The following is an 11,186-nucleotide window of genomic DNA, read 5'->3' as shown; positions in this document are numbered from 1 at the left end:
TTCCTAGGGATCTAAATTTCCTTCCTAGGGAAAAGAAAAATTGTGAAGTATACCACAGTGACCTTAAGTCTATGAATGTAACTATGTTGTGCTACTTTGAGTTCTGTAAAAGTCAATGTGCTACAATATATATGGATATGAATGTTTGATCACTTACAAGTAGAACTTGCTGATAACTTTCATCATGAGCGAGGTTAATGATTAAGGGAGCCATTGTATTTGGCTCAGACCTTATAACCAGGGAATATTAAAATTGGAAAGGTCCCTAGATATTAGCAAATCTATCCACCTCATATTCTAAGTAAGAAAACTGAGACCTTCACAGATTGGATATTTATATTAACAAAGGATAAGGATATAAGATATTGGCAGAATATCTTTTTTTTTTTAAATAAATTTATTTATTTATTTTTAGCTGTGTTGGGTCTTCGTTTCTGTGCGAGGGCTTTCTCTAGTTGCGGCGAGCGGGGGCCACTCTTCATCGCGGTGCGCAGGCCTCTCACTATCGCGGTCTCTCTTGTTGCGGAGCACAGGCTCCAGACGCGCAGGCTCAGTAGTTGTGGCTCCCGGGCCCAGTTGCTCCATGACATGTGGGATCTTCCCAGACCAGGACTCGAACCCGTGTCCCCTGCATTGGCAGGCAGATTCTCAACCGCTGCGCCACCAGGGAAGCCCAGATATATCTTTTAGATTAAGAATTTTGAGATTTTTATAGAATACTAGGACATTATGTCCACTGATATTGAGACAATGTGTTTCTTAGTCATCATTTTCTATTGCAGTGACCAAGCGAGGTGGCAGTCAGTAGTTGTACAAAGGGAAAAAGGTAACTTTAGAAACTCCCAATTTATATACACAGGGAAATTCATCATTCATGTTATTTAAGCTAACTGGATGCAGTTTATCAGCTACATTGAGGAATGGTGAAGTGAAGTGTCTATACAATTAACATGTTAGTTTCTGTCATGAGCTCCCTGTTGTTCAAGTGAGTTAGCACTCAACTAGGCACTTAAGAGTCCATTATAAATATGGACTAAAACGTTTATCTGTGGCATCTTTATTCTTCTTCGGTGCCCTTAGGCAGAATTAGCTCTCTTATGTTTTGATAAATTCTAGTATTAAACAGGGCTAAGGTTTCACAAGTTCTTTGGCCTAGACATGGGGGTAAGGAAGACCAATGAGCTGGAGTACTTCTAGATTTGAGAATGGTCAGATTGAGGAAGAAGAGTCTTATGCCAGAGGTGAAAGAAGACTGATTATAATTACCTATTTTTAAAAATTCCAACCCTTTTCAATGTTCTAAAATGATCACGAAGTACATGGGTATGCTAGGAAGTAAGGGAGTCAACCACGAATATTCTGTAAGAGTTTGTGGATGGCAATGAAGAGGCAAGAAAGAGAACATACTAGAAAAGGTTTCGGTTGGCCATAATAATGAAGTCAGAAGGAGAAGAAGAAGAAGAATGACACATGCAATGGGAAAGAGAAAGCAAGAATAGAGAAGCAAAACGGAAAGTAGAAAAATGAGACAAATTTGGAGAAGGAAATGAGGAAGAAAACTGGGTGAAAGAGGGAAGCACTGATGGTAGACCACATGACACTCAAAAATTAACACGATGCACATTTAAGATGTGCCACCAATGGCCATGGTCATTACCCTCAAATAGTTTACAGTATGTGTTTCAAAGACATTTATAAATTGAAAATGCCATTAAAATAAGTGCCAGGGTAAAAGTATTCATGGAATTGTATGGGAGAATAAAAAGTCCCCCGTCAAAGAGCCTTCTGAGACATAGGAAAAAAAAGAAAAACCTAAAAAGCATAAGACTCTTCCTATTTTCATTTCCAATGATACATCCCAATCTTGATGATCAATCAGCGATTTAAATATCAACTATAAACCCAGTATTTTATTAGCTGCTATGCAGTATACTACAGCAATAGAAGAGAGAGGACCTCAAACCCTCTGTTCCCTCAAATTGAAAGGTAGGCTTCCTGACCCCTCCAGACCACTACTGGACACAGAGAACACACACTAATGTTTCAGGACCCCAACCAACAGTCACCTGCTTTGTGATTACTTCCATGACACACCCCCACTAACACCACTGACTTTGCTGCTCCTACGGGACATTACATATATTTCCTTTTTTAACACATACCACAGTGCATTTTAATTATGATTGCAGATCGATATTCTAACAATTTAAAGAGAATGATGACTTTTTTGCTCTTTACATCTTGCTATTTCCCTTCTCATAATATTTCTTGAAGAGAAACCATAAAAATATAAACAAACACAAAAAACAGAAAATATACAAAATGTATGCTTTGCAGCTTAACACAAACTTAAGTAAAATTAGTTATGACAGTATCCGGCATGACAAACTTCCATGGTACAAATGAGAATGGACCAAGGTTTGAGCAGGTACAGGAGACAATCCAGGCATGAACAACACCAAGAAAAGGGAGACAGGAAGTAACATGGTGTGTAGGAAATCACGAGACCAGTCTGATGGGAAGAGACTTAAACAAGACTGAAACTCACTTTCTAAACCTCCACCTCCAATTGGACAATTCGCAAGACACAGGTGCCCCAAAGTGGCCGATTTATTCAATCCCTTTAATGGGGAAGAACAGTTTAAAATTTTACCCGTTTAGTTTGCCATAAAAGCAACTATCAAATGTTGGCAGGACACAATGAAGGCTTACCTTTGTTAACGTAGTTAAGTCTCTCTCTCTCAGAACTAGCCCATTTAGCTCCAGGTTCCTTAGCGCACCCGACGCACTTACACAGCATTTAAGAGCTTTACACAACTGGAAGGTCACATCTTTATTTCTTATTGCAGGAACACAACTTCTGGAAACCTTATTTCTGTCAGAACCTAAAGCAAAATTATTGTAAAATGAGTGATTTAAACCATACATTTTATCACCGTTAAAAAGCACCTAAAAAGAAAAAAAAGCATCTGCTCTGTGCTAAGGATTAGAAACGACCCCTGCCCTTAAAGCCTCATTAAGGAGGGACATGTATAAACTCAAATTTTCAATCACATGAGATAAAGAACCATAACCTTTATGCACAGAGGTTCCTATGGAGGCAAAAAGTTATATCTAAGTGACGGCTTCATGATAACCCTGAAGTACAATCGAGAAAGATGAGGCTATGCAGAGTTGGAGGAGGAGGTGCATTAACTGCAGAGGGAGCATCTGTGCAAAGACACTCAAGCCTGACACCTGCTGTGCACTGTAAATACTGCAGGTGGGGATAACTAAACGCCAGGGGTCCAAGTGTGAGAAGGGACAGAAAATAGAGATGTTGGTCGAATCAAGCCTGGGAGAGAGCATGGCTTGTATCCCACAGGTGATGAGCCCTGGGGCTACCACTGGCTGAGTAAGGGTGCCTCCGCTGCTTAGAAAAAGGTGCCCCGCTGCTGAAGGAACAATTAGATAAAGGGAGTGATCACAAAAAGCTCTCCTTCCTCAGGGCCAAAGAGCCCCAGGAGGCTTGGCAGAGCACAGTTCAGACTACATGCCTCTGTGCAGAGCACACGCTGGGGGGCTAGTATGCACTAACTCCGTGTGGGCAAGCCATTAGCAGCATTATTTTAGGCGTATCTTTTCATGTTAGAAGATCACTCAACCCGAGCAGGCAGATGAACTTAGAGGAACTGAGTCCAGGGGCCACGAAACCACCCAGGAGCTTCTGCCATAGTCCAGGCAAAATGTAATGTGAATGAAGAAGCAAATTTAGGAGGAGGCCAATATCTACAAGCTAGACCCACTGGATGAAAGACATAAAGAAAGTTCAGTGAAGGAACTCTGAAGAGAATGGGCTCTGCAATAAATTTTTCTTACAATCAATATAAAATATTAGGCAAAATTAAGTACAGTGGCCTTTAAGGTCCCTTCCAGCTCTAATTTCTTTTGATTTCTAACTTATTACCCTGGTTAAGTAAAGTCCCTTCAGAGATACAGAACAGTTCCTACACCTGAACGGGATGCAAAGAATAATCTGACTTCTCTTCACCAGGGGATGAGTTGAACTGTCCTTGCAGAAGAGATAACACATGGCGAGAACCCCAGATCCTAGAAAAGGGCCAGGCACACGATAAGTATTCAGCTTTTTGAAAACAAATGAACAATCATTTCCTCTCCTAGATCTTCACACCCTTTCTCTGCTGGCTACTTTCTTTCAGCTTATAAACATCCTCAATATACCCACTTAAAAAGCCCTCAGACCTATGATTCTTTGGATCTTCTTGTGGGTAACCTAAGTCTCTCCCATGCCGTCAAACACCTGTCCTCCCAAAAAGCCCAGATCTGTACCTTGGGCCCAGACCTGTCTACCAGGCCCCTCTAAAGCACTGAAGATGAAGTAAGATCCTCTCCCCCCACTGCCAATCCCTTCGTACTGTGCTCTGTATCTCACAAAAAGATGCAGCTGTAAACTGTCACCCATACTTGCTGCCCTCCCTTTTCTAACTGGTCACCAGGCCCCACCCATTCCCTCTCGGATCTGCAAAATCCAGTCCAACCTTTTATAACTTAAGTGGGACCCTTAGATTACAATTCACCCTGCACCCAATCAAGTGCCTTCCACATGGAGATCCGAGTGAGTCTCTAAACCAGAAGTCCATCTCACTGTTCTTTAGGGTTTCCCACAGCCTTCAGGATAAACATCTAAATTTCTGACAGGACAAACAAGCCCCCTTTCTGTTGGGCCCCACTAGGTTTCCAGTATCAACTCTCATTTCTTTGCCAAACCCGGAGTTCCACTCGTGTACCTTAGTTTTGCCATATTTTCTTATATTTCTCAAACTTTGACACACACTGCTCCCTCCTGCCACCCCAGGAGCTTCTACATATCCTTAGAAAGGATGGCACCTCCTCCAAGAAGCCTACCCGGAACTTTCCCTTCCAAGATTCTGTGCTCTGCAAAGGGGAAAGATGGGGGGGAGGGATACATTAGGAGTTTGGGATTAACATATACACACGACTCTATATAAAATAGATAATCAACAAGGACCTACTGCATAGCACAAGGAACTCTACTCCATATCCTGTAACAACCTGTATGGGAAAAGAATCTGAAAAAGAATGGATATATGTATAACGGAATCACTTTGAATCACTTTGCTGTACACCTGAAACTAACACAATATTGTAAATCAACTATCCTCCAATATAAAATAAAAATTAAATTAAAAAAAAAAAGATTCTGTGCTCTGTAGCACCAGATCTCACTTTTTCCAGAGCACTGACTACTGTGCTTGTGTTTACCTGCCGCCCAGTAGAAGGGGAGATTACCTAGGGCAGAAGCATCATCTCCAGCAGCCCTCGGTTCTGACAACTCATTCAAGTGCCAGGATACTTCACACACATAACCTGCTTAATTAATTCTAAGAATCCACAGAAAGAGTGGTTTTTCATGTCATTTTACAAGTGTGAGGATTGCAGTTCAAAAGTAACCTGCCCAGGCCACAGAGAGCATAAGCCCTGGAATTCAAACCCTAAGCTGCCTTCACACCGGTGCTCTTTCCACTATATGATACGACTACTGAAAAAAAGATTTTTTTTTTTCCTGAGCCCTGTTTTAATGGAAAGGAAATGAAGCTGGGATATATCCATTTCCTAAACGCTTTGGCGTGTACCAGGCAAAGTCGTTCAACAGACCAGGTAACATCTGTGGAACAATTAACAATGCTCCAAACTGCGCTAAGTGTTCTACATTGTAGAGTCTACAAGCATTAACAGAATGCGACCTTGTAACCGCCACAGAGAGTGAGTCCTGTTCAGCCCATGCTACAGATGAGAACACTGAGACCTAGAAGCCTTAAGGCACTCGGCCGGGGTCACCGAGCCGGCAAGAGTCCTAGGCCGCACGCCCCGTCTAGTGCACGCACACCCGGGCACTGGGCACCGGTTCTAGTGCCCACCTCCACCTTGCACCATCTAAAACCCCGCTTCGCAGCGCCCACACGAGAGCCCCTGGAAGCGGGAACTACAAACCCGTCTCGCCAAGCCGTGGCTGGAAGAAGCTCTGGATACAGATCGGGGGCAGAGGGTGCTCAGGGGCGGCGCCCAGTCCACCCCGCGGAGGCGGTCGGCGTTGAAGTCCAGTAGGCCCTCCCGCAGGGAGGCGCGCACGGCGGGCAGAGGCACCGAATCCTGCAATGCGCACAGGTCCTCACAGTGCCAGAAAAAGTCGGCCGCGCTGTCGCGGCGCAGCTTTACTGAGTGATTATGGGCCGAGCGCGGCCTTGGGGACGCTGGCTGCAGACAAGATGCCCACACACGCCTGGAGGCCCCGGCTGGCGTCCCCGCCCCTCGGGCGGCCACCGCAGTCCAGGGAGTCATAATAAGGAGCAAAGTGGTAAAAGTCCTGCATTCTTCTTCTTCTTGCATTATTTCAAAACCGGCATCGCTGGCGTCAGGCAGTCCAGTAATTGGGTCCGGCGGACCGGGAATTGGGTTCATTTGCCTCGGCGTTATCTGCCTACCATCTGCTTCCTGAAATGCAAACAGCTACACAGGGTGATTTGCTACAAGAGAGGGCACGGAGCTTAAGCACCAGATGCAGGATGTCATTTACATAGACAGCTAGGGAGTGCTAGGAACAGAATGTAATTTAGCTTTGTGAAAGATAAATCTAGTTACAGACACTACAGATTAGTAACAGTTTAAATAAAACTAGGATCGATTAACCCTTTCAGGCCAGTTTATGTGTCTTCTCTAGCCTGTTCACTGTCCCCTTTACTTTCCTTATTTTCAGGAGAGGAAAAACTTCATTTCTATTTTTGCTGCAACACTATTATGCTTACTGAAATAAGTCAAACAGAGAAAGACAAATACGGTATGTTATCACTCGTATGTGGAATCTAAAAAATAAAGAATAAATGTAACAGAAAGGAAATGAACTCACAGACATAGACATCAAAGCAGTGGTTACCAGTGGGTAGAGGAAAGGGGGGAGGGGCAAGATAGGGGTAGGGGAGGGGATTAAGAGGCACAAATTACTATGCATAAAATAAATAAGCTATAAGGATAGCCAATGTTTTATAATAACTTTAAATGGAGTATAATCTATAAAAATATTGAATCACTGTGTTCTAGTATATTATTACAATATAATACTGTTAATCCACTATACTTCAATTTAAAAAATGATCACCACAGTATGTCTAGTTAACATCCATTACCATACATGGTAGAAATCTTTTTTTCTTGTGATGAGGACTTTTAAGATCTACTCTCTTAGCAACTTTTAAATATGCAATATCGTATTAACTATAGTCACATACCCGGGACTTATTTTATAACTGCCAGTTTGTACATATTGACCACCTTTACCCATTTCACCCACCCTCCACCCCCTGCCTCTGGTAACCACCAGTCTATGTATCTATGAGCTTTTTTTAAAATTCCATATAATGTGAGATCATACAGGATTTTTCTTTCTCTGTCTGACATATTTTACCTAGCATAACGCCCTCACAGTCCATTCATGTTGTCACAAATGGCAGGATTTGTTTCTTTCTCATGGCTGAATTTTATATATATATATATATATATATATAAAAAAATATATATATATATATATATATAATTTGGCATATATATATATGCCTAATGTCTTTTATCCATTTATCCATTGATGAACACAGGGGTTTCCAAGTCTTGGCTATTGTAAATAACGCTGCAATGAATATGGGGGTACAGATTTCATTTTGAATTAGAGTTTCTGTTTCCTTCATACAAATACCAAGTAGTGGAATTGCTGGATCGTATGATAGTTCTATTTTTAAGTTTTTGAGGACCTCCATACTGTTTTCCCCAGTGGCTGCAACAATTTACATTCCTACCAACAGTGCACAGGCTTCCCTTTTCTCCACACCCTTGCCAACACCTGTTAGTTCCTGTCTTTTTGATATTAGCCATTCTAACAGGTATGAGGTGACATCTCTTTGTGGTTTGATTTGCATTTCTCTGCTGATTAGTGATTTTAGGTGTCTTTTTAATTATCTGCTGCCCATCTCTGTATCTTCTTGGTAAAAATGTCTATTCAGACTCTCTGCCCATTTCTTAGTTGGGTATTTTTTCTATTTTTTTTGTATGAGTTCTTCATATAATTTGAATACTAACCACTTATAGGATATATGATATGTAAAAGTTTTCTCCCATTCGGTAGGTTGCCTTTTCATTTTGTTGTTGGTTTCCTTTGTTGTGCTTTTTAGTTGGATATAGCCCCACTTGTTTATTTTTGCTTTTGTTGCCTTTACTTGGATCAACGTCTTTGCATAAGTTCTGGAAACAACTCTTTCATAGTTTCCATGGATCGTTTTTAGGGGAGAGGGTGAGATGAACTACTAGTGAAAGGAGGGTCAGTGGGTGGAACTATAGCCTCTGTTACTGTAGGTGGCCTCAAGGCCACAACTGATAGTCATTGTCTCCCTCCTGTGCTATCCATTCTCAAGTCCCCTCATCCTTGGATAATATCTCTGCTAAAATGGATGGCTTACTTGGTGGGGTGACCCTCACCCTCGTCCCTGAGTGAGTGTTCTGAGCCCTGGTCATCATTTCTTTCTCAAACCATGGATGCTGTACTTGACCATTTACTGTGTACTTGACCATTTACTGTCGAAATTGGGAAAGGCAGTACCAAGAAATACCCCACAGACTTCTGTTTTTAATCAATCATTTTCCAATTAAAAAATTTTTTCTTCCCACAGACATTTTTATCACCCCAAAAGGAAACTCTGTACCCATTAAGAAGATACTACTTCGCTCTCTCTGCCAGGCCCTGGAGACCACCAATCTGCTTTCTTTCTCTATCGATTTACTTATTCTGGATATTTCAGATAAATGGAATCATACAATGTGTGACCTTTGTGTCTGACATCTTTCACTTAGCATGATGTTTGCGAGAGTCATCCACACTGTAATATGTATTAGTATTTCATTTCTTAAAAAAATGTTTTTGGCCGTGTAATTGTTTGATATTTAATTGCTCCATTCCTTTTTTTTTTTTTTTAATTTATTATTTATTTATTTATTTATTTGTTTATGCTGTGTTGGGTCTTCGTTTCTATGCGAGGGCTTTCTCCAGCTGCGGTGAGCGGGGGCCACTCTTCATCGCGGTGCGCAGGCCTCTCACTGTCGCGGCCTCTCTTGCTGCGGAGCACAGGCTCCAGACGCGCAGGCTCAGCAGTTGTGGCACACGGGCTTAGTTGCTCCGCGGCATGTGGGATCTTCCCCGACCAGGGGTCGAACCCGCGTCCCCTGCATTGGCAGGCAGATTCTCAACCACTGCACCACCAGGGAAGCCCCGCTCCATTCCTTTTTATGACTGAATTACTATTCCACTGTAGGTATATACCACAATTTGTTTATTCATTCATCCATTGATGGACATTTGGGTTATTTCCATGATTTTTCTATTGTGAATAGTGCCGCTATAAACATGTGTGTACGCAGATTTGAGTGTTTGTTTTTAATGATTTAGGAGTGGAATTGCTGAGTCACACGGTAATTCTATGTTTATCCCAAAATACACACCCCAAGAAACTTCCTGAAAGTCTGTCCTTGTCTCAGAATCAGCTTTTCAGGAAACATGACGTGCAACAGTATGGACAGTGTCCCATGAGAGCTTATTTGTGATGCCTGGGGGTCTGGAGTTGGAAAGGGCTTCCCTTAGGAAGTGGCAGCTAAACTGAGGGCAAATTCAATGCTTTTTCCTTCCTTCCTTCCTTTCTTCCCTCCTTCTTTCCTTCAGAGGGATGACACAGATGTTTTACACAGTATATCCTTTTAAAACTTTTGCATTTGAACCCTGAACTTATTCATAAGACAAAGAAATGATTATTTTTAGCAGGGTATTAGGGCTCAAATTATTAATATCATAGAACCATTATAGTGACAACATGGATTGGAAACAATTTATTAGGAAAAAATATGGAAACTTTTTTTATAACAATTTTGATAAATAAAAAAGTTGACAAATCAGAGTGTATAGAGAGAATCTTGGTTATTTGGGAAATTGTATCATAAAATGGATGGGCTCCACAAATTCTTCCATTTACTTGAAGAAAAGAGTGCTAAGTCAGTTTGGGCCGCTGTCACAAAGTACCATAAACGGGGCGGGGTGGGGGCTTGTAAACAACAAAAATGTATTTCTCAGTCTTGGAGGCTGGAAGTCTGAGATCTAGGTGCCAGGATCATCGCCTTCTGGTGAGGACTCTTTTCCGGGTTGCAGACTGTCCACTTCTCATTGTGTCCTCACAGGGCAGAGAGCAGAGAGAAAAAGCCAGCTCTCTCATGACTCTCACAAGGGTAAGAATCTCATCATGAGGGCTCCATCCCGATGACCTCATCAAATCCTAATCACCTCCCAAAAGACCCACCTTCTAATACCATCACATTGGAGGTAGGGTGTCAACATGTGAACGTTGGGGGGACCCAAATATTCAGTCTATAACAAGTACTAATGGGGAAATGAGAGCTTCTCTTGAGGATGTTAAGGGCCGCTACAAAGATCAACGGTACATGTGTTTCCAGACAGAACTACAATATAGAATAAGTTCTATAAGGCGTTCACAGAATAGATTCATCTTTCTTCCCCAAAACAGTCCTTGGTATCCAGGGACCCATTCTTGGAAATTCACTCTTGCTCAAGGAAATCCATCCTCTCATTAAAAAAAAATCTTATGAAGCTACATGAATGACACAAAGGACTTTTCCCAGCTCTAAGATTCTGTGTGTAAAACCTGTTAGTCTAAATTTATTTCCAAAAGATAGACCCTCCGCGGGGTCTGCTCCTGCGGGGAAGGTGGGAGCCCCGCTTGTGCCGCGGCCCCCAGGTGTGGCTTCCTCAAGTTTGGGGTGAAGCCCCAGCCCCCTTGGGCTCTGCAGCGCTGCGGTGGGCTCGGGGGACGGAGCACGGTCTCTGGGGTTTCTCAGCAGGAGATGCCGGGGCTGCCGCACAGGAACCCAGCGGCCCTGGGTGGGGCGCAGACTCGCCAGGCCTGGGTGTCCCTGCTGCACACGGCTGCTGAGAACAGGGTCTGCGACGAAGCTCTGCCTGGCAAACGGGGACTGTGGGCGGCTCCATCCTCCCCTTCCGTCGGCACAGCCCCATCGCAGCCCTCCCTTCCAACAGGCAAAGCCTGTGACCTGTGGCTGGACGG

The 11,186-nt window shown here is 42.8% G+C and overlaps 1 protein-coding gene across 1 annotated transcript in view; it reads right to left on the bottom strand.

Moving 5' to 3' along the window:
- Positions 1 to 420: 420 nt before the first annotated feature.
- The window catches only part of LOC133083811 (uncharacterized), a 32,505-nt gene continuing 21,739 nt past the window's right edge, over positions 421 to 11,186 (bottom strand). Inside the window, exons 8-10 of the mRNA XM_061179808.1 lie at positions 6,013 to 6,513; positions 2,713 to 2,885; positions 421 to 655 (exon numbers count right to left, since the gene is read on the bottom strand). Coding sequence (XP_061035791.1) covers positions 2,841 to 2,885; positions 6,013 to 6,513 — 546 coding nt within the window. The 3' untranslated portion in view covers positions 421 to 655; positions 2,713 to 2,840. The remainder of the gene's footprint in view (positions 656 to 2,712; positions 2,886 to 6,012; positions 6,514 to 11,186) is intronic.

The sequence above is a fragment of the Eubalaena glacialis genome, unplaced genomic scaffold (assembly GCF_028564815.1).
Source record: "Eubalaena glacialis isolate mEubGla1 unplaced genomic scaffold, mEubGla1.1.hap2.+ XY scaffold_668, whole genome shotgun sequence".
Classification (NCBI taxonomy): domain Eukaryota; kingdom Metazoa; phylum Chordata; class Mammalia; order Artiodactyla; family Balaenidae; genus Eubalaena; species Eubalaena glacialis.
This window is presented reverse-complemented; position numbering and strand designations above follow the sequence as displayed.